Genomic DNA, 27071 nt, shown 5'->3' with positions numbered 1-27071 from the left:
GACGATGTGCACGTGCAGTTTATCGACATTTTTTTGAATTTGTGAGGGTTCGAATTACTATCATGAGAGACAAGAGTAGGCACACATCCGACCAGAAGGACAACAGCACGAGACGGTCCTAGAGTAATTCGACTAGCTCTAATGGGTACACCGATGACAACAGCGATTACACGAACACACGTTACAGCCACAGTGTCATCTCCAAAACTGGGACAGTCGGGAATTGATTTTTTGGAAGTTGTTTGAAATTTGATAACTGATTTATATGTACTTTTCAGCGCTGATTTAAAAAAATGCAATTGATTTTTTTCTATGACGTCAGGTTTTCTCACAAAAAAGGGAGTATTTTTGGATATAATAACAAAATTTAAGCACTTTATCACATTTTTTCCAACTTTATAAAATTTTATTTTATTTGTAAATCTTGTTCTAAACTACATTTCAGGTACACTTCCATTTCTCTTTAAGCTCATAAGTCCTTATAATAACGCTTTCGCTTTCTGTCGAAGCTTCTTTTATTGCTTTCCCGGCTGTGGACTCGTTGAGGATCATCTCTTTTTATCATCCAGCAGTCGTCCGCTATCATGTTGACGTTCCATCTTCCTTTATATTTTCTTTCCATTTCTTTGATTTCTTGGTGGAATCTTTGACCCTGCTCTTCGCTTACATCAAATATGGCTCTAAGCACTAGAGGACTTAACATCTGAGGTCACCAGTCCCCTAGACTTAGAACTATCTACACCTAACTAACCTAAGGACATAACACACATCCATGCCTGAGGCAGGATTCGAACCTGCGACCGTATTAACAGCGCGGTTCCGAACTTAAGTGCCTAGAACCACTCGGCCGACTTCACTTACATCACCAACGTTTGCAGGAAAGGAGTCAAGATGTGAGTGGAGAAAATGAACTTTTACAGCCCAGCTTCTTAAAGTTGTCGAGCATGTCTGCAACGATTGTCTTGTAGTTTGGATCTCTTATGTCTCCTACGAAACCGCTAACAACTAATTTAAAAGATGTCCATGCTACCTTTTCTTTTGTTTCCATTTTGTCCACAAAGTTGAGATCCGTCATTAGTTTCCTAATGTCTGGCCGAGAAAGACTCATTCCTTTAGCTTTACCTCGTTTAGTTTTACCTCGGATAAACCAGGAAACTATCCACAAAGATATCTGAAACACTCTCCTCCTTTTGGCAATGCCTTAACAAATTGTTTCATCAGCACCAACTATAATGTGAAGTGTTGGAAGTAACATCTTTTTGGGATCCAGCAGTAGTCCGCTATCATGTTGACGTTCCATCTTCCTTGATATCTCTTTCTATTTCTTTGATGTCTTGGTGGAATCTTTCGCCCTGCTCTTCACTTACATCAAAAATGGCTCTAGGCACTATGGGGCTTAACATCTGAGGTCACCAGTCCCCTAGACTTAGAACTACCTAAACCTAACAAACCTAAGGACATCACACACATCCATGCCTGAGGCAGGATTCGAACCTGCGACCGTAGTAGCGGACTGAAGCGCCTAGAACCGCTCGGCCACCACGGCCGCCCTATTTGGGATCCACAAGGCTTTTCCTCTCAACATTTTTAACCCCTACCTGTAAGGGTTTTCTCAAGGGCCAAGCTTTTTTTTATGTAGAGTTGCTTTGTCTCTATTGTTCCATTCACAGAGAAAGCAAGGGAACTTTGTATAGCCACGTTGTTGACTAATTAGCATTGAAATCACTTTTAAATCACCACATAGTGTCCATTTGTGGTCTGAATAGCAGCGTTTGCTTAAAACCAGTTCATGGTTTCCGTAACAAAGTGAACCGAGTGTTCTATTTTGTAATGTGCCACAAGTCCAGGAACATCACTGCAAAACACCAGGTCACCTTCTTGAGAGAAGAAAGATGCAAACTCCTTTTCCCTTGATAGATGCCAACATATGCTTATCTTTCAATCTAGATCCTAAGACCTCTGCCGATTCTTTAGGAAGGTATAGGTCCCTAGCCAGCCACTTGTGACCGAGCGGTTCTAGGCGCTTCAGTCTGGAACCGTGGTGCTGCTATGGTCGTAGGTTCTAATCCTGCCTTGGGCATGGATGTACGTGAAGTCCTTAGGTTAGTTAGCTTTAAGTAGTTCTGGGTACTGATGACCTCAGAAGTTAAGTCTCTAACTAAATCGTTCAGTTCATATTGTGAGAATGGAGTGGGATCGGTTGTGCCAGGAACGTTGCAATCACTGTCTTCTTCACTATCACCGTGCTGAGCTAGTGGCTCGTGATCATTTACATTATCCAAAGAATCTGGAGGAGAGGGTGTTGGTACTTTAGGTCAATGAGGGAAAGGGCGAAAGGCTGATTGAATGTTAGGGTAAGAAATATGCTTTTTGTTTTTCAAATTGATACCTCGTACGTTGCAAGAACAAAAATAGCAGTCATCACTATGATTTTTAGGCTCCCTCCAAACCATTGTTATTCCAAAACGTAAATACTGCTTTTTACGTTGAAACAATTGCCTCAGTTGTTCAACACACACTTAAAAAAACTTTGTGTGGGGCCGAGGGCTTATCTTGATCGCCCAACTTTATGCTAAAATAGGCGAAATATACTTTTTCAGTAAATCGGAAATGTTTCTTTGTTGCTTTTTAACGGTATAGTTACCACAAACGTAGCAGAAGTAATCTGGAGAACTTATACATTCTCTGGTAGCCATTGTCCACTGTCCATTAAACAACTTGACAACACAAGAAAAAAAGTGTTGTGACTTGGCAAGACAGCCAAGTCACTATGCGAGGATGCCGAAAGGCACGCGTTAAGCTCACGCAGGCTGGCGTGAGGTCTGGAACATTACAATGTTATTAATATAGCAAATAAAGTACGTAGTTGAAGTAATACTTAACTTTATTCCATAACTGGTGAACACCGCTCTTGTTGATACATAAGTGCAATCTCAATATACACTGGTAATGGCGCCTAGCTAGGTCGTAGCAAATGACGTAGCTGAAGGCTATGCTAACTATCGTCTCGGCAAATGAGAGCGTAGTTGTCAGTGTAGCATCGCTAGCAAAGTCGTCTGTACAACTGGGGCGAGTGCTAGGAAGTGTCTCTAGACCTGCCGTGTGGCGGCGCTCGGTCGGCAATCACTGACAGTGGCGACACGCGGGTCCGATGTATACTAGTATACTAGCGGACCGCGGCCGATTTAAAGGCTACCACCTAGCAAGTGTGGTGTCTGGCGGTGACACCACAAACAGTCGCTACTTTAAAGCACTAGTAACAACAACACGTGAACAGCGTAGAGTAAAGAGGTAATGTGAACTGAAGGACAATAGCTGAAACTCACTGCTTGGTGATGGCGGGGGAAGGGGCAGCGCGACAGACGGGGACTGACATGAAAATACTGCTGGTTTCTCCTAATTACTCTTCATTTTATGTATATCTAGCATAAAGACGGCTAAATAACAGTTTTGGAGAGCCTAAAAACCAAAATTCAAACTCAATAGAGTGCTGAAATATCGTAAAAACGTAAAACTAGACAAGCAGTTTGTGAAATAACTGTACGTGATGGAATGTTTTCACTATTTCTCCCGATATCAGCGTTGAAAACACTATAAAAATCACTTAATAAATTTGAAACAATTTTTACGTCGCAGCCCTGTGTTACTTGGTGTTGAGTACTTAACCACCATTCTGTCTGTGGCGGTGGAAGGTTACAAGAAGCAGCAATTGTCGTGGCCCCTTCCTCACCCCTCCCAACACCGGGTACCAGGGTGTGAGGAAGTATTAGGTATGACAACGGTACTTGTGCCGTAATTGTTGAAGGGAGGCTGAATGATAGTCAGTATGTGCTATTAAAAGTAGATATGCATCATAACATTCATAATCAGTTTACCAATTGGCATATACGTCACCATCATCATGTGCATTTTCGTGTTAGACATGTTTGCCTGTTCGGAAAACAAGCAATTTGAACCTGATCGCACCGTCTTCTTGGTCTTCCCAATCTTATTCTACACATGCGTCTGTACTCCTAGATTTTCAGTGGTATTTCGCTTTGATTCATACGTAGTACATGGTCATCCCATTCCTTTCTGTATTTTTGGATCTTTTCTACTATTCCTAGAACAGAGAGCCGCTCTCTTATCTCACAGCTCTTCATGTGATCTTCTGGCGTTCCCCGAAGTAGTGTTATAGACCCTGTCCTGTTTCTTATCTATATAAACGATTTGTAGACAATCTGAGCAGTCGTCTTAGATTGTTTGCAGATGACACTGTCGTTTATAGACTAATAAACTGATCAGAAGATCAAAACAAATTGCAAAACGATTTAGAAAAGATATCTGCATGGTGCTAACATTGGCAGTTGACCCTAAATAACGAAAAGTGTGAGGTCATCCACATGAGTGATAAAAGGAATTCGTTAACCTTCGGTTACACGATAAATCAGTCGAATCTAATGGCCGTAAATTCACCTAAATACCTAGGAATTACAATCACAATTACGAACAAGTTAAATTGGAAGGAACACATAGAAAATGTTGTGAGGAAAGCTAACCAAAGACACTTCGAAAATGTGATAGATCTACTAAGGAAACTGCCTCCACTACACTTGTCCGTCTTGCTGCACTGTGTGGGATCCTTACCTGATGCGGGATTTGGGATGGACATTATTAAAAGAAAGGCGCATTTTATTGGGTGGAATCTTCTCACGAAATGCCAGTCACTAACTTTCTCCTCCGAATGGGAAAATATTTTGTTGACGCCTACCTACATAGGGAGAAACGATCACCATGATAAAATAAGGGAAATCAGAGCTTGTACGGAAAGATACAGGTGTTTGTTCTTCCTGTGCGCTATACGACATTGGAACAAAAGCGAATTGTGAAGGTGGTTCGATGAACCCACCGTCAGGCACTTAAATGTGATTTACATCTATCCATGTAGATGTAGATACAGATGTAGATACTAGTGAATACTATTTATTTGTGTTAGATTTTAAGAACAACTTCAATTGGAGGGAACCCACACAAACTGTTGTGGGGAAAGCTAACCAAACACTGCGTGTTATTGGTAGGACACTTGGAAAATGTAACGGATCTACTATTGAGACTGCCTATACTACGCTTGTCGGTCGTCTTTTGTAATACTGCTGCGCGGTATGGGATTCTTACTGCGTAGTATTGAGGGAATACATCGAAAAAGTTCAAAGAAGGTCAGCACGTTTTGTATTGCCGCGAAATAGGGTAGAGAGCGTCACTGAAATGTTTGCAGGATTTGGGGTAGACAACATTAAAACAAAGGCGTTTTTAGTCGCGGCGGAATCTTCTCACGAAATTCCAATCACCAACTCCCTCCTCCGAATCGGAAGATAGTTTCTTGACACCGGCCTACATAGGGAGAAACGATCACCATGATAAAATAAGGGAAATCAGAGTTCGTACGGAAAGAGATTGGAATAATAGAGAATTGTGAAGGTAGTTCGATGAACCCTCTGCCACGCCCTTAAATGTGATTTGCAGAGTATCCATGTAGATGTAGATGTGTTTTATATCCTGCCAAAGGTGTTAGAAGTCTTAGTTCAACCGCTTCAAGTCTCTGTAACTGTTTCCTTGTTAGAACCCACACTTCAGATCCACACTTTCCTGGCTTTATTCGGGAGCGTCCTCTTAATCGTACCTAAAATGTATAAGTAAGTACCTTTGTAGTCTTTGTTTCAGGAACGTTATCGTAAACATAAGAGACATCATAGCCCAGGTAGTTGAATCTATGGTCTTGTTCCAATATGTTATTTTAGCTTTAAGGTTATCTTTTCCACAAAAGGCTGGATATGCTTAGATTATACTGCTTTGCTATTATGTATAAGGACCATACACTTCTGTGAAGATTGTCGTCCGATACGCGAATATAACTTGGTCATCTGGAAAGGAAATGACTTAAGCGGTGTACATCTTTGTTGATAGGAGTCTTCCATTTTCTTTCGCCATTTATTGAAAATGTCTCTATACGTATACACGTTAAACAGCGTGGGCGATAAAGGACACCCTTGACTGACTCCTTGTGTGATTCTACTCGTTCCTCTATTAATGGTTGGGCCGAAACGTATCTTTTTTATCAGCATACAAATTTTGAACTGACGTTATTAAATGCTGAGGAGGCTCAGACTCTCCTAAAATTTCCCTTAACTTAGATCTTACCAGCCTGTCGAAGGACTTTTTATAATTCACAAAAGCTATATAGCTTGGGATATTAAATTCTCTGTCCTTTACCAATATCTGGTTTATAGAGAAAAAACGATCTACCCAAGATCGTGGAAGACCGACTGGCATGTTCTAGCAAAAATATCCAATACCGAACACCGTAGTTCACACCACAGACCCACTGAGAATTGTATCGATCCTTCAATGGCCTGCCCATAACCCTTATTTCTCAGCCGTGGAGCATGTGTTAGATACGATAGCAAGACATGTAATTGCACACGAGCGACCAGTCACCTATCTTAATGAACTGACAGAGCACATGTTACAAGCGTGGCAAGAAACACCTTATGATGGTCTTCGGACGTTGTTTACTTCCATGATAGCAAGAATACAAGAACTTTATTCTTGGGTGTGGATTCATAATCCATACCTATGTTAATGTTGGATATCGGTTCAAATGGAATGAGAGTTTGTTCATTTAATATTTATCTAATAAACATCTGCACGAAGTTGCGTAGATGTCGGACTGGTGCTTAATGTTGTAAGAAAACCCCTTAATGAAACATAGCGTGCAGATTCAGTTTTGTGTGAGGTAACGCAGATTGAAAGACAGAACACCAACAGGAGCTGAAAGATCGTCTACATCTGCATATACGCCTACACTATGCAAGATACTTCGGTGTGTGGCGAAGAGGTGGTAGGTCAATCCTTTCCCTCCTTTCTCGTTGCTGCCGTAAATTGTGGAAGAAATGACTCCGTACGAACTCTTGTCACGCACATTTTACGAAACGAAAGGGCTGGAGGGGGCGGGGAGGGGGGAGGTGGTGGGGGGAGCGAGGGAGCGGGGCGGGGATGATACGTCAGCGTCTTTGCGTTGAAATAAATGCTTTCGGAATTGTAATATGAATCATCTCATATGAGGCACAACACACCTCTTTTGACATGTGTCTATAGAGACTGATCAACGTTTCCACAGTGCTCTGTCGTCTAACAAATAAACCACCAGTTCTAACTTTCGTGAATGAAACAGCTTCAAACCTCTGATTACTCTGTAGATGAGATGATGTGATAAATATTTCACATTAAGCATGTGAAATCTTTAAGATTCAAGACTTAAAATCCTAGTTATGTTGATTTTATTTATTTTTTGATTATTCACCCATACAGTAATGAAAAGTTAGATCTTCACGCATATCAATATTCTACAGCATGCGCTGTACAATGATACAAATTTGCGTATAAACGAGTGGAATGTGTGGATGCTATCTGCAAAACGTGCTACTAACAGTGGTAGTTCTCTAGAAGTAATAATTAAAACATTTTGCATGGGGATGTTGGTGTACATCGACTATATAGTAAGCGACAAACTTTTTACCTTTCACTACTTTGTGTGTGTGCGTGGGGAAGGGGGGAGGGTGTCAGCGAGAAAAAGTTTGAAATTATGTGTAAATCGTTTACTATGTTGCTATGTTCACTCTTTCTCAAATACACCCTCCAGTCACGTTAATGTGACCACCTGACAAAATCATGAATAACCAGGTCTTTCGGCGCAGAGAGCAAGCGAGACGTGCACGAACACTCACTGAGGCTCTGAGACATAACACTAGGAATGTGGGCCAATGCCAACTCCTGTGCCGTGGGAAACTGCGCTAGGTTTGTGGGCTGATGATCCACGGCGCGAACGGTCCGACCGAGTTAGTTCCATAGATACCCGATTGGGTTTAAACCCAGAGAGTTCAGTGGGCGGGGGAGTGCGGTAAAGTGGTGCCCTTCAAATCACACACGTACACTGCAAGCTGCGTGACACCCAGCATTGTCCTGCTGGAAGACGCCACCGTGCCAAGGAGAAACAAACTGCATGTAGGGGTGGACATGGTCCCCAAGGATAGATGCATACTTCCGTCACCCGTTGCCCCTTACAGAATGACGAGATCACTCAGGGAGTGCCGCGAGAATATTCTGGGATCATGACGCTCCCTCCTGGTTCCAGTTGTGGTGTCACCGCCAGACATCACACTTGCTAGGTGGTAGCTTTAAATCGGCAGCGGTCCATTAGTACATGTCGGACCCGCGTGTCGCCACAGTCAGTATTTGCAGACCGAGCGCCACCACACGGCAGGTCTAGAGAGACGGACTAGCACTCGCTCCAGTTGTACGACGACTTTGCTAGCGACTACACTGACGAAGCCTTTCTCTCGTTTGCCGAGAGACAGTTAGAATAGCCTTCAGCTAAGTCCATGACTACGACCTAGCAAGGCACCATTAACCATATCTGGAGAGAGTCTCACTTGTATAACCAAGAGCGATGTACCACAATGATGGAATAAAGTTAAGTATAACCTCAGCTACGTACTTTTCATTATAGCATTAATTACGTATCCTGTTCCAGACTTCACGCCCGTCTGCGTTAGATAGCGTACATTTCGGCCTCCTCTATCTAAAAGGTGTTGGCACATTTGCCAACACATCTCCAGTAATTGTATTTTGAGACGTTTCACACCGCACGCGCGTACATCTCTCCGACGAAGCCTAAAACGTGATTTATCTGAAAACGTCATCTGTCGCCACTCTTGTTCGAGTCCTCCCTCGGGCATGGGTGTGTGTGTTTGTCCTTAGGATAATTTGGGTTAAGTAGTGTGAAGACTTAGAGACTGATGACCTTAGCAGTTAAGTCCAATAAGATTTTACACATATCTGAAAATTTCTGAGGCACGCGTGTTACGCTATTGGCGTTCGAATTCCAGCCTTCGTCGCGGATTAATAGTTGTTACCATGGATGTGTAAACCAATTGCCTGTACACAGCAACGTTCGCTGAAAGGTCGTCGATGAGACACTGTTGGTAGCCTCTAGGCTCGCCTGGGTGGTGAGCTGCTCAACAGCTGCACGACCATTCGCCCGTACACATCTGCGCAGCTGTCACTCTACTGCCTCGGCGCCATTTTTCAGCGGCGCTATTTTGCCATCTTCTGTATACTTTAATCACCGGGGAACTCTAACTGTTTACAAACTTAGCAGTTTCCGAAATGCTTTCACCTCTGCCCCGATAGCCAGTGATCATACCCTTTTGGAAGTCAGATAAATCACTCGATTTACGACAACAACTGCAGTGTTTTCCGTCTCCCCTCGACACTCTTTATATACCCTACACTATTAGTGCTGCCACTTACCATCTGTGAGTAGTTATAGCACGTTGACGTCCAACATAGGCGGTGGCCACATTAATGAACCGTGTAATTGATGAGGATGGTGTGGATAATTCGTCTGCTGTGGGTTAAGCTGCCTCAACAAGTATACACAGTTAACTTAAATAGTTCACTGTGTTAAACCTCTAACGTAAGATTGTAGCTATTAATGAGTAGACTATGATAGCATTATAAATGTTTAAATTCGATCAATAATTATCTGAAATACTGAAAATCAATTTTTGTTCACCCTGGAAGTCTTTAGGTAGGCATCATATAACTGAAACTTAGCGATCGTGTGTTGATTATAGTCATTTTGGTAATAAACGCGTCGAATTTCAGACTGTTCTTGTATTCATGAAAGATCACAGCCTATCTACATCTACATCTAATGGTGCGTGCAGAGAGTAGACTTCACTACTGCCAGTCTTTTCCTTCGTTGTTGCACCAGCAGTTAGAGTGAGGGAAAAACGATTGTCTATATGCCACCGTATGCGTCCTAATTTCTCTTATATTATCTTTGCGGTTTCTATGCGAATATATACACTCCTGGAAATTGAAATAAGAACACCGTGAATTCATTGTCCCAGGAAGGGGAAACTTTATTGACACATTCCTGGGGTCAGATACATCACATGATCACACTGACAGAACCACAGGCACATAGACACAGGCAACAGAGCATGCACAATGTCGGCACTAGTACAGTGTATATCCACCTTTCGCAGCAATGCAGGCTGCTATTCTCCCATGGAGACGATCGTAGAGATGCTTCTAGAGCACGTTGGGTGGCACGGGATACATGCGGACGTGCATTGTCCTGTTGGAACAGCAAGTTCCCTTGCCGGTCTAGGAATGGTAGAACGATGGGTTCGATGACGGTTCGGATGTACCGTGCACTATTCAGTGTCCCCTCGACGATCACCAGTGGTGTACGGCCAGTGTAGGAGATCGCTCTCCACACCATGATGCCGGGTGTTGGCCCTGTGTGCCTCGGTCGTATGCAGTCCTGATTGTGGGGCTCACCTGCACGGCGCCAAACACGCATACGACCATCATTGGCACCAAGGCAGAAGCGACTCTCATCGCTGAAGACGACACGTCTCCATTCGTCCCTCCATTCACGCCTGTCGCGACACCACTGGAGGCGGGCTGCACGATGTTGGGGCGTGAGCGGAAGACGGCCTAACGGTGTGCGGGACCGTAGCCCAGCTTCATGGAGACGGTTGCGAATGGTTCTCGCCGATACCCCAGGAGCAACAGTGTCCCTAATTTGCTGGGAAGTGGCGGTGCGGTCCCCTATGGCACTGCGTAGGATCCTACGGTCTTGGCGTGCATCCGTGCGTCGCTGCGGTCCGGTCCCAGGTCGACGGGCACGTGCACCTTCCGCCGACCACTGGCGACAACATCGATGTACTGTGGAGACCTCACGCCCCACGTGTTGAGCAATCCGGCGGTACGTCCACCCGGCCTCCCGCATGCCCACTATACGCCCTCGCTCAAAGTCCGTCAACTGCACATACGGTTCACGTCCACGCTGTCGCGGCATGCTACCAGTGTTAAAGACTGCGATGGAGCTCCGTATGCCACGGCAAACTGGCTGACACTGACGGCGGCGGTACACAAATGCTGCGCAGCTAGCGCCATTCGACGGCCAACACCGCGGTTCCTGGTGTTTCCGCTGTGCCGTGCGTGTGATCATTGCTTGTACAGCCCTCTCGCAGTGTCCGGAGCAAGTATGGTGGGTCTGACACACCGGTGTCAATGTGTTCTTTTTTCCATTTCCAGGAGTGTACGTTGCTTGCAGTAGGATCGTTCTGCAGTCAGCTACAAATGCGGGTTCTCTAAACTTTCTCAGTAGTGTTCTTCGAAATGAATGTCCTCTTTCCTCAAGGGATTCCCACTTGATTCTCGAAGCATATCCATGGGACATGCATGCTCATCGAACCTACCACTAACAAACCTAGCAGCTCGCCTCTGAACTGCGCCAATGCCTTCTTTCAATCCTATCTGGTGCGGATCCCACACACTAGAGCAGTACACAACAATTGGTTGCACTAGTGTTCTCTACGCGATCTCTTTTACAGATCACCCACACTTTCCTAAAATACTCTCAATAAAGCGAAGTCGACCATTCGCATTCCCTACCACAATCTCACACGCTCATTCCATTTCCTATCGCTTCGCAACTTTGCTCCCAGGTATTTAAACGGCGTGACTGTCTCAAGGAGGACACTACTAATGCTGTAACCGAACATTACGCGTTTGTTTTTCCTATTCATCCGCATTAACGTACATTTTGCTACATTTTCTACAGTCAGAGCCAGCTTCCATTCATCACACCAATGAGATATTTGGTGTAGATCATCTTGTTTCATCCTACTGTCACTGATCTTCGATATCTTCCTGTACACCACAGCATCATCATCTGCCCGCATCTCGTGGTCGTGCGGTAGCGTTCTCGCATCCCACTCCCGGGTTCCCGAGTTCGATTCCCGGCGGGGTCAGCGATTTTCTCTGCCTCGTGATGGCTGGGTGTTGTGTGATGTCCTTAGGTTAGTTAGGTTTAAGTAGTTCTAAGTTCTAGGGGACTTATGACCACAGCAGTTGAGTCCCATAGTGCTCAGAGCCATTTGAACCATTTGAACAGCATCATCAGGGATCAGCCGCAGATTACTGCCCAACCTGTTCGCCAGATCATTTAGGTATGTAAAAGGTAGCAACGGCTGTGTCGCACTTGCTAGGGCCACTCCTGATGTCACCCCTGCCTCCGATGAACACTCGCCGTCGACGACAACGTGCTGGGTTCTATTACTGAAGATGCCTTCGAGCCAGTCACATATCTAGGAGGTTAATCGCTATGCTCGTACCTTCGTCAATAGTCTGCAGTGGTGTACAGTGTCGAATGCTTATCTGAAATCTATAAATATGGAATCTTTCTGTTGCCCTTCATCCATAATTCGCAGTATATCGTTTGAGAAAAGAGCAAGCTGGGTTTCGCGATGCTTATCAGTGCCGGCGCTGTCCGTTCTCTCACATTTTTCTGTAGAAATCGTGGCTGATAGCGGCCTTGACGTGTTCGGGAAGACTGAAGGTTAGGATTTACCGTCCCGCCGACGACGTGCTTTTTGGTAATCACATCGTAAGCTGCGATTTAAGATTCTAGGGAATAAAATAGGTAGTGTCCTGTCGAAAGGAAACATTGCAGAGTTTGATTTTAAGCTAATTAGGAAACCACAGAAAATCTGAGTTTGGATGACCTGGGAGGTAGTGGTCTCGAACCGTCGCCCTCCCGATTGCTAACTTCTACGCCACCTCGCTTGGTCGATGTGTTCGATAATGCAGGCCTGTTCAGTAGATTTACATATGCTTGACTGATGATCAGTATTTTAGCCTCATTTGATTATAACGTATGATCTGTAACTATACTTTCTGTCTGTCTCTGTGGTGACTTCAGCTACACTGTGTTAATACGAGGAACTTTTTTCAAGGTCTGATCGGTCTAGAATTGAAACCATAGTGAAAATCAAAAATGTTTTATTTGCAGCATTTATCTGCACCTTCCAGTTACTTCTCTAGATGGTCGCCGACTCGACGTCGACATTTGTCGTAGCTTGGCACCAGCTTCCAGCGAAAACTGTACCCACTTCTGCAGCTCTTCGTCTGCGCCAAAATGCTTGGGAAACGAATCATTCAACACACTATTTGTGAACCTCCGATTTTCTCAAATCGCCTGATCCAGTCGCTGAAGACAATCATCGATTGACGCTGTCTTTGTTCCTGTTCCCTGACCGCATGCACGTGTACGTCCTGCTTCAAAGTTCCTGCTCCATTGCCGTTACGTGGGTGGCATGAAATAGGGCAAAACCACTCAGCAACGGCAGCACGCACTACACACTTGGCTGGAAACTCTGCTGCTCTAGGTACCTTTACATACTCGCTGTGCGCTCAGAATTGAAAAATGTACCATAATGCAATCGATGGGCATACTGCAGACGTTGCGCAAAACGTCTGCGCAGAGCTTCTTCTGATTCATCGCTCATCACTTTATCATTTATTGCATTAGCATGTCTTTAAGGCATGCAGCAGAAAAGCAACAGAAATACCAGCACAACAAAAAGAGAAAAAACAGCGCTCTTTAGAAGATACAAAAGAAATCATTACAAAAAGCACAAAAAGATGATTAGTTAGTCACAACACAACAGATTACTGCAGATGGTTATCCACTGTTGCCATTCTCTAAATTCCTCTTCCATGGCCATCAGTTCCACTTTTTTTTTTAAAGATTGTTGATACTCGACTCTTTCATCGCGTCCTTGGATGTCCCTTTTGGCTTTTTCCAGTAGGCTGAGAATGGAGAACTCGGTATGGGAGAGCTCTATCAGCTTGAAGGATGTGGCCAGACCACTGTAGCCTCTTGTGCCGTAATAGTCGGGCAGTGTGTGTGTTTTCAAACAGCCTTCTTTCGTTCTTCGTTGCCTTTTACCTTCCATGGTATTCTAGATACGTCCATAGGTCGTTGAGAGTATCTTCCTCTTGCAGCCTTTGATTGCCTCTTCAGTTGTTGCTGATATCGCCCTGGTTTCGCAACCGCATAAAAGTACCGGTCCTACTAGTGTCATGTACAGCTAGATCTTATTCTTCTGTGAAATCAGTCGTGACTTGAATAAGTTTTTCAGATTAAGGAACATGCGGCTGGTGTATATTATTCGTTGATGCACCTCTTTTTCAGTTCACATTTACGAGGGTCACTACAAAATAAATGCACACTATTTTTTTAAAAATCCATCTTTTATTGTACATGTTTGAACGTTTTACAGTGTGTAGATACATCCTTTAGGAACAATATTTTCATTTCTCCACATAATTTCCATCCCTCTCAACTGCCTTACGATATCTTGGAACCAGCGCCTGTATACCCGCACCGTAAAATCACCAATTCGTTAACTCTGCACATTGCCTAGAGTGTGTGCAGTATGAGGCCTGCCGCTGCGAGGACAATCCTCAATATTGCCGTGCACGCTTTCATCACGTAACCTGCTTGCACACCGACTAACTGTACTGCGATCGGCAGCAGCATCTCCATACACCTTTTTCAACCTCTTTTGGATGTTTCCCACTGTCTCGTTATCACAGCACGGGAATTCTATGACAGCACGTTGCTTCTGACGAACGTCAAGTGTAGCAGCCATCTTGAAGAAATGCTGTGACGGCACCACTCAGGGGAACAGGCTGAAATAAGTTTGAAAACGAACGGGAAGAATGTATCTACGCACTGTATAACGTTCACACATACAGAATGAAAACTGTATTTCTACAAAAATAGTGTGCATTTCCGTTGAAGTGACCCTAGTCGTCGTCAGTATGGAACCCAGGTACCTGAATTTTTTTAACTCGTTCGGATGTTTACCAACCAACAACAATAGATGGAAGAAGAGTTTCACGACGTGATACGACGAGATATTTGGTTGTACCATTATTCACCACCAGCCCAGTTTTTTTATTTTTTTATATTTTTTTTGCGCTGTGCATAAGTGGGAAAGTATCAGGGCATACTTACTACAGGGTGTCACCACGATCCACAACATTGTCGGCAAATGTCGCTATTCCTATCTGCTCGCACCATCTCCGATTCGATTAGTGCCACCGCTTACTTTCTCCAAATTCAAGCTAAATAGCATTGACGCCAATTGATGTCATTCTCTTAGTCTATTTCGAATAGTGAATGGTGACGGTAGTGGTTAGTCGGATGTATTTCGGTAGAATGTGAAATTTCTTCAATGATTTCCATAGTATGGAGTGGTCAGTGTGGTAAGCTTGTAGAAAATCAATGAAGATGAGGTGTAATTTCCAGTCGAACTCGTAAATTTTTTTCTGTCAGCTGCCTCTAGCTAAACACGTGGTCAGGATTCCACTGTCCAGGGACAAAGCCACTTTGAAAATGGCCTATAGTTCCTTCCGAAAATGGTCCTGTTGGGTTTAGTAGCACTGTTCAATCAAAGAAATCTGTTGAAAGTCGGTAACATGCGGAGCTCCATTCTTCTTTAATATGGAAATATAATTACTCCCTTCCACTATTCAGAAATATATCTGCCATCCAAATGGTAGATATTAAGTGCTTCAAAGCATCCGCCAATGTTTCACCTTCCAAGAGGAGCATCTCAGCCGTGATACCATTGCCTCCTCGTTCCTTGTTGTTTTTGAGAGCCTTTAACGCATCCCCGATTTCTTTCTCTCACGGACCGGGGACTTCCACTCGTAATAAGCTATTCTAGCATCTTCCGAAAGTTGCAGTAGCCGTTGTAGCCTCCTGGCTTATGTGGTCTCTACAGTTACCCGACATTCTTCATCGAACTTGATTTCTTTCTGTGTTTTGGGGGGAAAACCAGCTCTTCATTTGTCGTCACTAACACTGCATTCCGTAATACTAGTTACGTATCGTTCACGTTGTTAGGGTCCTCCAGTATCGTAAGTTATGGGAATTTTATCGTGATAGCGCTGTCTCTGTTCTAAGTCTTCCAAATAACCTGTGTCAAAGTGGACCATCCTTTCATCATTAGTCTGCCACTTGGTAGACAGTTTCAGACGTAGTTTGATCGATTTTCGCTATGGTTTTAATTTCACGATTAAAAGGTAGCCCTCTTAAGTTTTTCGGGTTCATCGCCTGTAATGTGTAGTCCACTGTACTCAAGACATGACAGATTTGCTTTGCGTAACTTCGCGGCCAGATGCCCTTCCCGTCTATGCAGCTTTCACTTACCTGTTGGTGAAGCCTGTGTGTTACCGTCTTTAAATGTTTGTATACCCTATTTTTCCTAGGCAGAAAGTGGGGAACAGCCCAGTATTTGCAAACACTAGCCTCCCGGTGCACCAGCCACAGTCGATGCTGGTTTGTCTCACCTCCATGTCTCACAAACTAGCGCGGTGCGCGTTACGCTATACCATTATGGGATCCAGTGATTTCCTGTACTTCGGGTACAAAACAGACTAAAATGCTATAAAGAGAGTCTTATTTTGGATGATTTCCATTTATCGATTTAGTTAAAATTCCCGCATGTATTTTTACATTAGTTAATATAACCCTGCCACAATACATTGTGTAATTATTTTTAGTAGTCGTGTAGAGTTATGTGTCACAAATGGTTGATCACAGTGGTTCCACTAGTGACTTCACGTTACACGGTATTATTAATTATAAACTGTCTTTGTAGGGGAAATGTGTCTGTCAGTTACTCCAACGATTGGGGAAGCGCAGCTTCCACCATAATCCATTAGTGGGTACGGAATGCGTAGTTCATAGTCTTCATACTACTACGCTGAATATATCCTTGTTTGTACCTTCTGAGAAACATGTGACCAAACAACTCTTGAGTCTTATTTGACTGACGTTGGATTCCGTTGCAAAAGATTTACCTATTTTTTGTAATTTCGCTCAATCTCTTCAGGCAAATGCTAGAATGATTCCGTTGTGAAGCACACATCCGATTTCCTTCCCCGTCTTTCCTCGCAATCCGAGCTTCTGTTACGTCTCTGAAGACCTCATCGCGACAAGATGTTTAACCCCAAACTTCCCTGCCTCTTTGGAATTTAAACTCTGATTCCTGAATTTCGCGAACAGAGCAACATGTCGCTGTCTTCTTTTCCTTCCTAACTCAGCAGACGTTCTGCCATCGTGCTGGGGGTCTAGTACCTGCATGAGAGCAGATATAGCTTCGGATTTGTCTTGTCCATAGTGTTAGTTTCGATGCTGAGAGTGGTTTGTCGTGTCCATTGTAATTCATATGCAACGTTTATTTATGCGACAGATACGTGGACAGAAAGTTTGCTTTGCGACTTGACGTAATTTGTGTGAAGATACGATAACTAATATAAGTGGAGAAGATGCCCAGTGCTATAAAAAGACCATGGAAAAAAGAGGTTTGATTTCCGACTTACTGAAGGATATAGGTTTTGGGTGATGTTTAAAGATAAAGCATCGACCTTGAGCCATTGCTCCGATCACTATTTGAGTTGACTGCCTGACAGTGAACGTGATTGCTTCTCAAATGAGGCATTAGTTTCTAAAGCCATCATACACCACAAGCTTCTACATTTACATCTACATCTACATCTATAAGGGTACTCTGCCAATCACATTTAAATGCCTGGCAGAGAGGTCATCCATACAGCTTCACAATAATTCTCTGTTATTCTAATCTCGTATAGCGCGCGGAAAAACGAACACCTATATCTTCCCGTCCGAGGTCTGATTTCCCTTATTTTATTATGATGATTTTTTCTCCCTATGGCGGTTGGTGTCTACAAAATATTTTCGAATTCGAAGGAGATAATTGGTGATTGAAATTTCGTGAAACGATTCTGCCGCAACGAAAAACACCTTTCCCTTAATGGTAGCCACGCCAAATCCTGTGTTACTTCAGTGATACTCTCTCCCCTGTTTCGCAATGATACAAAACGTGGTCTAGGGGTAGCGTCTTTGATTCATAATCAAAACGTTTTCGATCCCCGCCACTGCCTAAATTTTGATAAATAATCAGCATTGGTGGCCGAAGACTTCCGGCATAAGAAGTCAGCCTCATCCTGCCAAAGGCCTTGTCAAAGAGGGCGGAGGAGCGGATAGAGGTTCACGGCACTCTCTTGTCCTAGGGGTGGGAAATTGCCCCTAAAGGCGGAAGAATCAGCTATGATCAACGACATGAGGATGCGGAAGGCAATGGAAATCACTGCATTAAATACACGTAACGTGTATCCACAGGACATGTGGCATGTATTTGAAGAGGTGTCATGATGATCTTTCCATTGGCAAAAGATTACGGTATAGTCCCCCATTCGGATATCCGGGAGGGGACTGCCAAGGGGGAGGTTACCATGAGAAAAATATTGAATAACCTACGAAAGGATAAAGTTCTACGAGTCGGGGCGTGGAATGTCAGAAGCTTGAACGTGGTAGGGAAACTAGAAAATCTGAAAAGGGAAATGCAAAGGCTCAATCTAGATATAGTAGGGGTCAGTGAAGTGAAGTGGAAGGAAGACAAGGATTTCTGGTCAGATGAGTATCGGGTAATATAAACAGCAGCACAAAATGGTATAACAGGTGTAGGATTCGTTATGAATATGAAGGTAGGGCAGAGGGTGTGTTACTGTGAACAGTTCAGTGACCGGGTTGTTCTAATCAGAATCGACAGAACAGCAACACCGACAAAGATAGTTCAGGTATACATGCCGACGTCGCAAGCTGAAGATGAACAGATAGAGAAAGTGTATGAGGATACTGAAAGGGTAATGCAGTATGTAAAGGGGGACAAAAATCTAATAGTCATGGGCGACTGGAATGCAGTTGTAGGGGAAGGAGTAGAAGAAAAGGTTACAGGAGAATATGGGCTTGGGACAAGGAATGAAAGAGGAGAAAGACTAATTGAGTTCTGTAACAAGTTTCAGCTAGTAACAGCGAATACCCTGTTCAAGAATCACAAGAGGTGGAGGTATACTTGGAAAAGGCCGGGAGATACGGGAATATTTCAATTAGATTACATCATGGTCAGACAGAGATCCCGAAATCAGATACTGGATTGTAAGGCGTACCCAGGAGCAGATGTAGACTCAGATAACAATATAGTAGTGATGAATAGCAGGCTGAAGTTCAAGACATTAGTCAGGAAGAATCAATACGCAAAGAAGTGGGATACGGAAGTACTAAGGAATGACAAGATACGTTTGAAGTTCTCTAGCGCTATAGATACAGCAATAAGGAATAGCGCGGTAGGCAGTACAGTTAAAGAGGAATGGACATATCTAAAAAGGGCCAGCGCAGAAGTTGGGAAGGAAAACATAGGTACAAAGAAGGTAGCTGCGAAGAAACCATGGGTAACAGAAGAAATACTTCAGTTGATTGATGAAAGGAGGAAGTACAAACATGTTCCGGGAAAATCAGGAATACAGAAATACAAGTCGCTGAGGAATGAAATAAATAGCAAGTGCAGGGAAGCTAAGACGAAATGGCTGCAGGAAAAATGTGAAGACATCGGAAAAGATATGATTGTCGGAAGGACAGACTCAGCATACAGGTAAGTCAAAACAACCTTTGGTGACATTAAAAAAGGCAACGATGGTAACATTAAGAGTGCAACGGGAATTCCACTGTTATATGCAGAGGAGAGAACAGATAGGTGGAAAGAATACATTGAAAGCCTCTATGAAGGTGAAGATTTGTCTGATGTGATAGAAGAAGAAACAGGAGTCGATTTAGAAGAGATAGGGGATCCAGTATTAGAATCGGAATTTAAAAGAGCTTTGCAGGACTTACGGTCAAATAAGGCAGAAGGGATAGATAACATTCCATCAGAATTTCTAAAATCATTGGGGGAAGTGGCAACAAAACGACTATTCACGTTGGTGTGTAGAATATATGAGTCTGGCGATATACCATCTGACTTTCGGAAAGCCGGCCGGTGTGGCCGTGCGGTTAAAGGCGCTTCAGTCTGGAACCGCGTGACCGCTACGGTCGCAGGTTCGAATCCTGCCTCGGGCATGGGTGTGTGTGATGTCCTTAGGTTTAATTAGTTCTAAGTTCTAGGTGACTGATGACCTCAGAAGTTGAGTCGCATAGTGCTCAGAGCCATTTTTTTTTGACTTTCGGAAAAGCATCATCCACACAATTCCGAAGACGGCAAGAGCTGACAAGTGCGAGAATTATCGCACAATCAGCTTCACAGCTCATGCATCGAAGCTGCTTACAAGAATAATATAAAGAAGAATGGAAAATAAAATTGAGAATGCGCTAGGTGTCGATCAGTTTGGCTTTAGGAAAAGTAAAGGGACGAGAGAGGCAATTCTGACGTTACGGCTAATAATGGAAGCAAGGCTAAAGAAAAATCAAGACACTTTCATAGGATTTGTCGACCTGGAAAAAGCGTTCGACAATATAAAATGGTGCAAGCTGTTCGAGATTTTGAAAAAAAGTAGGGGTAAGCTATAGGGAGAGACGGGTCATATACAATATGTACAACAACCCAGAGGGAATAATAAGAGTGGACGATCAAGAACGAAGTGCTCGTATTAAGAAGGGTGTAAGACAAGGCTGTAGCTTTCCGCCCCTACTCTTCAATCTGTACATCGAGGAAGAAATGATGTAAATAAAAGAAAGGTTCAGGAGTGGAATTAAAATACAAGGTGAAAGGATATCAATGATACGATTCGCTGATGACATTGCTATCGTGAGTGAAAGTGAAGAAGAATTAAATGATCTGCTGAACGGAATGAACAGTCTAATGAGTACACAGTATGGTTTGAGAGTAAATCGGAGAAAGACGAAGGTAATGAGAAGTAGTAGAAATGAGAACAGCGAGAAACTTAACATCAGGATTGATGGTCACTAAGTCAATGAAGTTAAGGAATTCTGCTACCGAGGCAGTAAAATAACCAATGACGGACGGAGCAAGGAGGACATCAAAAGCAGACTCGCTATGGCAAAAAAGGCATTTCTGGCCAAGAGAAGTCTACTAATATCAATTACCGGCCATAATTTGAGGAAGAAATTTCTGAGGATGTACGTCTGGAGTACAGCATTGTACGGTAGTGAAACATGGACTGTTGGAAAACCGGAACAGAAGAGAATCGAAGGATTTGAGATGTGGTGCTATAGGTGAATGTTGAAAATTAGGTGGACTGATAAGGTAAGGAATGAGGAGGTTCTACGCAGAATCGAAGAGGAAAGGAATATGTGGAAAACACTGATAAGGAGAAGGGACAGGATGATAGGACATCTGCTAAGACATGAGGGAATGACTTCCATGGTACTAGAGGGAGCTGTAGAGGGCAAAAACAGTAGAGGAAGACAGAGATTGGAATACGTTAAGCAAATAATTGAGGACGTAGGTTGCAAGTGCTACTCTGAGATGAAGAGATTAGCACAGGAAAGGAATTCGTGGCGGGCCGCATCAAACCAGTCAGTAGACTGATGACCAAAAAAAACAAAGCGTGTTGTCTTCCTTTGACCTTTCTAGGTGTACTCCGTCAATCCTACCTGGTAACTGTCCCACGCCGCGCAGCAGCATTTTAACGAACAAGCGTAGTGTAGGCTGACTCTTTAGTAGATCTGTCACATTTTCTAAGTGTCCTACCAATAAAACGCAGTTTTTGGTTAGCCTTCCCTACAACATTTTCTATGTGTTCCTTCTAATTTAAGCTGTTCGTAATTGTAATTCCCAGTTATTTAGTTGAACTTAACGACCTTTCGATTTATCGTGTAACCGATTTTAGTGGATTCCTTTTAGCATTTATGTAGATGACCTTACACTTTTGCGTGAATTAACGTCAACTGCTAATTTTTGCACCATACAGATATCTTTTCTAAATCGTTCATCGATTTGTTTTGATCTTCTGATGACTTTACTAATCGATAAACGACAGCATCATCTGCAAACAACCTAAGACAGCTGCTCAGATTGTCTCCTAAAACGTTTATATAGATAAGGAACAGCAAAGGGGCTACAATATTACCTTGGGGAACGCCAGAAATCACATCTGTTTTACTCGATGACTTTCCGTCAGCTGCTACGAACTGCGACCTCTCTGACAGGAAATTACGAATCTAGTCGCATAACCGAGACGGTATTTCATAAGCGGGCTTGAGAATATATCAGCATTCCACTTTGAGTGAAAACCACATTTTTTTAGCGATGAGATATTTTGGCTGCAGCGACAGGAGAATGAAATACTTTGTTAGTCGCCTTATTACGACATCAAGAGTCTATTCTAAGATTCCTTCCAGGTACAGGTTTTCTATTTATTCAAAGTTTTAGTTTTGTAAGTTTTTTCCTTTTACCTTCATTTGATAACTTGTAAAATTAAGTAATATATGACAACGAAAACTTTCACAAATAACAGTCCTCGTTCTCAAACATTTTCGGCTATAACAATTCTGAAGAGTATGAGTTAAATACGTCTGACTTCTTCAACAATAGATAACCAACCTCCACCAACTCTCACGTCGTAGTGGCTGTGAGCAAGATCAGAGACAATCTTACTCCAAGATAAATGTTGGAATATTCACACAAACAAAATAAGATCTCTGTATTTTTCAATACTGTCGTCAAAATTTTGTATTCATGCAGTCATTTGTTTCACCAGATCGTACCTAATTTACAAGATATATAATTTTATCAATTATTATTTAAATTAATAGTAATAAATATCAGGATACGTAGCTATTTGAGTGCAAATATGCTAGTACAAACGGTATTCGTAATGTTCTCTTAAATATTAGGAGGATAAACAGAGAGTAATAAAACCAAGCGCCCCAGTAAAAATCGCGAACCGCACAAGTTCGACCAAAATTGGTATCGGACGATTTGTAGAAAGAACATGAGCCAAGGACAGTTAGAAATACTTAAGTAAACCGAATCGTAGAGTAGAGCATAAAGGGGAAAGTCGTATGAGATGACGAAGTGGGTAAGACAACGAACCTGAAAATACGCTAAAATGACGCCAGCGACCTTAGCGCTAAGTCATCTGTGTCAAGCCTAGACACTGCATCATACCGTTCACATAGTTCACAAAAGGAAAAGTGTGTTTTACGCATGGAGGTAAAAAAAAAAGTATGGAGTTGTCAATACGTCAGAAATTTGAAGCGACATCCGCCCAAAACATTAGGTTCACTGTATTCATACCTCCATGGTTCACCTTGATTATACTTCCCGTAACATCACTCTGGCGTAGCCGTCTCCAGTTTCCATAGTGTTGGGTGCTTTCATTGTGGGAATACGTAGTTATTTCATCAAAAATGCCGGCTTACACTTTTTACGAGTGTACTAATCTACCAGATCGTAATCTAAAGTTCAAATGAATCACATTTCATTCGTAAGTGCAGCCCTTCAAGCAACATTTTCTTTTGTGTACGTGAATTATGGTTGCGCTGTTTACTTTTATTGTAGTTGTTTTATTTCTTTCATTTGACTTTCAATTTGCCTTCCTTCACTCACTTCTTTCCTTTGTTTTTCATTGCCTTCCAAGTCGCAAAGTCTCCGACATCAGCGCCACACAACTATTCATTGTTCACATTTCCTCCCTCTTTCAATAAGTTTCTGACTAGAACAAGCGGAGACAGCGGTCATGTGTGAGGGAGTTTTGCATGCATGATTGTAAGAATGTGCGTATGTGCTTTGATTCCTTTCTGAAGAAGGCTTTGACTGAAAACTGGAAACTTACGTCAACACTCTTTTCGTCGTGCTTGCCTGCTGTTCGGCCTGTGAATAACAATCTGTCCGTTTCAAAGTGTAGTTATTCCCTCATGAAGCTTGTTGTCAATAATGCACTGCACTTCAACAGGAACAGTTATGTACATAATTAAAATACCAGAAGAAAAAAACTACATTCATTACACCACAGTACGGTTGCCTGTAGTACAAACACGGGATCATAATTCTGCAGCCAGAAATTTTGATCAGTTGCCCAGTGACATAACGTACCTGATAGACAGCGAAGTAAAATTTGAAACTAAACTGAAATTGTTTATCTTTGACAGTTCCTCCTATTGCGCAGAAGACTATCTATTATTATAATGTGCAAATGGTGATGGATAGGAATTATGGATTAACATCTGTCCGTCTTTAATTAAAAAATATAAAACACTAGTAAGTGATTAGCATGGAAAGGTATTTACAAAAAAAGTTACTGTTCGTATAAAATTAGTCGTTTCACATCATTATGATTTATCATGCAAATGATCCATAGAACATGAAACTAAGAACTAACTAACTGTTGGTATATCATAAAGCGAGATATAGACATATATTCTTTGAAAGCCACAAAGTGAAATTCAGTAGTAAAATGAACGGATGATCAAAATCGACGTACATTCCACGTGTGATACATTTGGTAATTTACTGGCGAGAAATATTTCTGGAAAAGAAAGAAATATGCTAGTGTCGGAAGGGTAGGCCCATGTGTTACACAAGTAAAGCTGTCATTACTAAAAAAAAAAGTCTAACATACGTGTTAAAGCAAAATATACATGTTACGGGTTCTGAGCGATTGAGACATTTCCTTAATCACATTCACAGCATTTCACAATGCTGAAATAAGTTTAAAAATTTTATCTTTTCTTAAAAAAATTTCATTATTGGTCACATACTAAATGACGTATCATAGGGAAGATTTCAACGTGAGAAGACACGTAAACTACAGTAAAACTAATTCACTGAAAATCTAATAAAATAACTCCATTCTGCCAAGAGATATACCTCCATGCAGTTCTGTTTCTTTGACGTTCGATAGCCGTTTACTTTGTTGACATGCACAAGATACAATAGCATGACTTGCTTCTTTCTCCATCGCACTGGTTTATTGGCTAGCAAAGAAAACGTAGGTAAGTGTTTTCCCAACACGAGCATTTAAACACTTGTTTAAAGCTGAAAATGCAACGAACAAGAAGCAGTATCAAGTAAGCAAAAAAGCATTGTTTTCGGAGTTTCAGCTTCATTTGCTATTAATACAAATACAATAAAAGTGAAATTAAATGGATTACGAAAGCATGCTTTTCGCATCACTTCCTACTCTTCTTGGTATTCGAAATATGTGAACAAGAAACAAGTACATTAACGAGGCCAAGTGTGTCGTACCACTAGAACAATTACGCATTAAAAACAGAATAACGTTCTAAATTGCATTCCTGACACTATGTTACTCATGTAACCACTGTAATTTTTAGTATTTTAGATGAACAAGAAGCAATCGCAAACAGTAGTCTGCTAATGTTTTGGCCTATTTAAGATCACGGCCCATTCTGGTTTCAAAACAACGTACAGTGTACGTCTATGGCGCCATCTCCCTACTTTTTAGTACATCCATGGTTTTAGACTTACTTTACGCATATTTCGTAAGCAGTAACATTTGTGGAGTAAGTGTCATTAATTTCATTCTTAGATGTTCGTAAAATAATACACAAAATTCGGCAATTGCTGTGTAACTTCCGTTTTCTTATACACTGATTTCTTGAAATTTGCTTTTAATTAAAAGGAGCGATATCTGTTATCAATGTAATACGATGCTTGTCATCTTATTTCAAGACTTCATAAGCTCATCCGACGACTTATAATGTCTTTCTCGTTTTCAAACATTACTTACGTCATAATTGAATCAAGTCTGCACATATCAGTATATTACTGACTCTGAATCAAACAAGCCATCTTCTAGTTTGCTTTGGCCCCATGGGGTTACGACAAGATCTACTTATATTATCGAAGCGAAGATAAATTCTAATCTTTTAGTTGTGGAAGGAAAAAAGTCTACGAGATCATTTACGCACATCAGATGGACTCTGGTGAGAGAAGTATTTTTTAATAAAAAACGAGCGAAGTGAAAAGAGGAGACACAGAAATATCGAAACATGGAAAAAATGAAGTCATCAAGATTAAACGACGTAAACTGTGGATTACTGTTAAAAAGAAGCAGCCATTGAAAATGTCCGCCCAAGTTTAAATCGTCAGAAGTTTCAATATGTATCCCATAATACGACCAATATGGACCTAAAAATCTTTCGTGATGAAGAAAACAGGAGTATTTGTGATGAGAAGGAGAAAGCCGAATTTTCCTTAAAATGTTGACTGTACAAAAGGTGGACTCTTGTCACATGTAGCACCTTAGAAGTAATTAAAGGCCAACGCCATTCGTTCAAACACGGTTATTGTGACTAATTTTGTGTTTCATTTTTACGAGTTTGTGAGTGGCAGGGATCTCAAAATATGACTGCTGGATTTATGGAACGGTCATTTTCAGACAAATATATATGTGCTACATTAACAAGATTTTTATTTCTTCAAAACCATCGCATGTTTTGTATTACTTACTAAATCATTACTATTCATTGTAACTGGAAAATTACTTTACTTTACTATTGAAGTAAATTTAAGTCTTATTTCGTCGTAATAGTTTCTCAAGGGAGCGTACAAATGTTAAGAAACCTTTAACGAAGACGAATTATAGCAGTAAAGATATGTGGCGATGACACCTTAAATTGCTGAATGCCCGCCAGATTGAAATGAGGCATCTCGTTTCGTCATGCAAGATATACTGTTGTTGTTTGACTGTAATATTTTCTATGCGCAGTCGATGTTTATGATGGAATCTAATTCTTTTCCTTTCTTTCGTTTTCCAGAGAGATTCTCTCCGTTTGGATCCCACGCATGTCGGCAATTGTGTATCGAAAGGGAAGTCAGAGGTAAGCAGTTCACTGCGTGACGTTCAGTAACAAATATACATTGCAATTTTCTCCCTTCGTCCTAGTGTCTAGAGACTCCATCTTCAGTAGATGATAAGAGCTGGAACACATAAAGAGCCTCCTACATTTAGTATTGTATGTGTATTGCGTCAGCTCCTATGTGCCACCGATATTTCGTGTTCAAAGTCATTTGATTTATTGTCATTCTATCGCTCTCCGGAGAGAAGCCAAATTTGATTTAAAGATGAAAGCAAACTTTATGGAAAGGACTCATTCGCATAGGGAGATGCAATACCATACTTAGGATAGTAACAGTTATTTCTAATCGTAAACAGTTCCACTTACAGGTGGGAAAGTATCATTCATACAGGGTGTTTCAAAAATGACCGGTATATTTGAAACGGCAATAAAAACTAAACGAGCTGCGATAGAAATACACCGTTTGTTGCAATATGCTTGGGACAACAGTACATTTTCAGGCGGACAAACTTTC

At 42.1% G+C, this 27071-nt stretch overlaps 1 protein-coding gene across 1 annotated transcript in view; it reads left to right on the top strand.

The window, feature by feature from the left end:
- The window catches only part of LOC126094991 (semaphorin-2A-like), a 1391554-nt gene that overhangs the window by 814879 nt on the left and 549604 nt on the right, over positions 1-27071 (top strand). Inside the window, exon 4 of the mRNA XM_049909645.1 lies at positions 26516-26578. Coding sequence (XP_049765602.1) covers positions 26516-26578 — 63 coding nt within the window. The remainder of the gene's footprint in view (positions 1-26515; positions 26579-27071) is intronic.

The sequence above is a fragment of the Schistocerca cancellata genome, chromosome 8 (genome assembly GCF_023864275.1).
Source record: "Schistocerca cancellata isolate TAMUIC-IGC-003103 chromosome 8, iqSchCanc2.1, whole genome shotgun sequence".
NCBI lineage: Eukaryota > Metazoa > Arthropoda > Insecta > Orthoptera > Acrididae > Schistocerca > Schistocerca cancellata.
The sequence above is the reverse complement of the archived record's forward strand: the minus strand, read 5'-3'. Positions and strand labels throughout refer to the sequence as shown.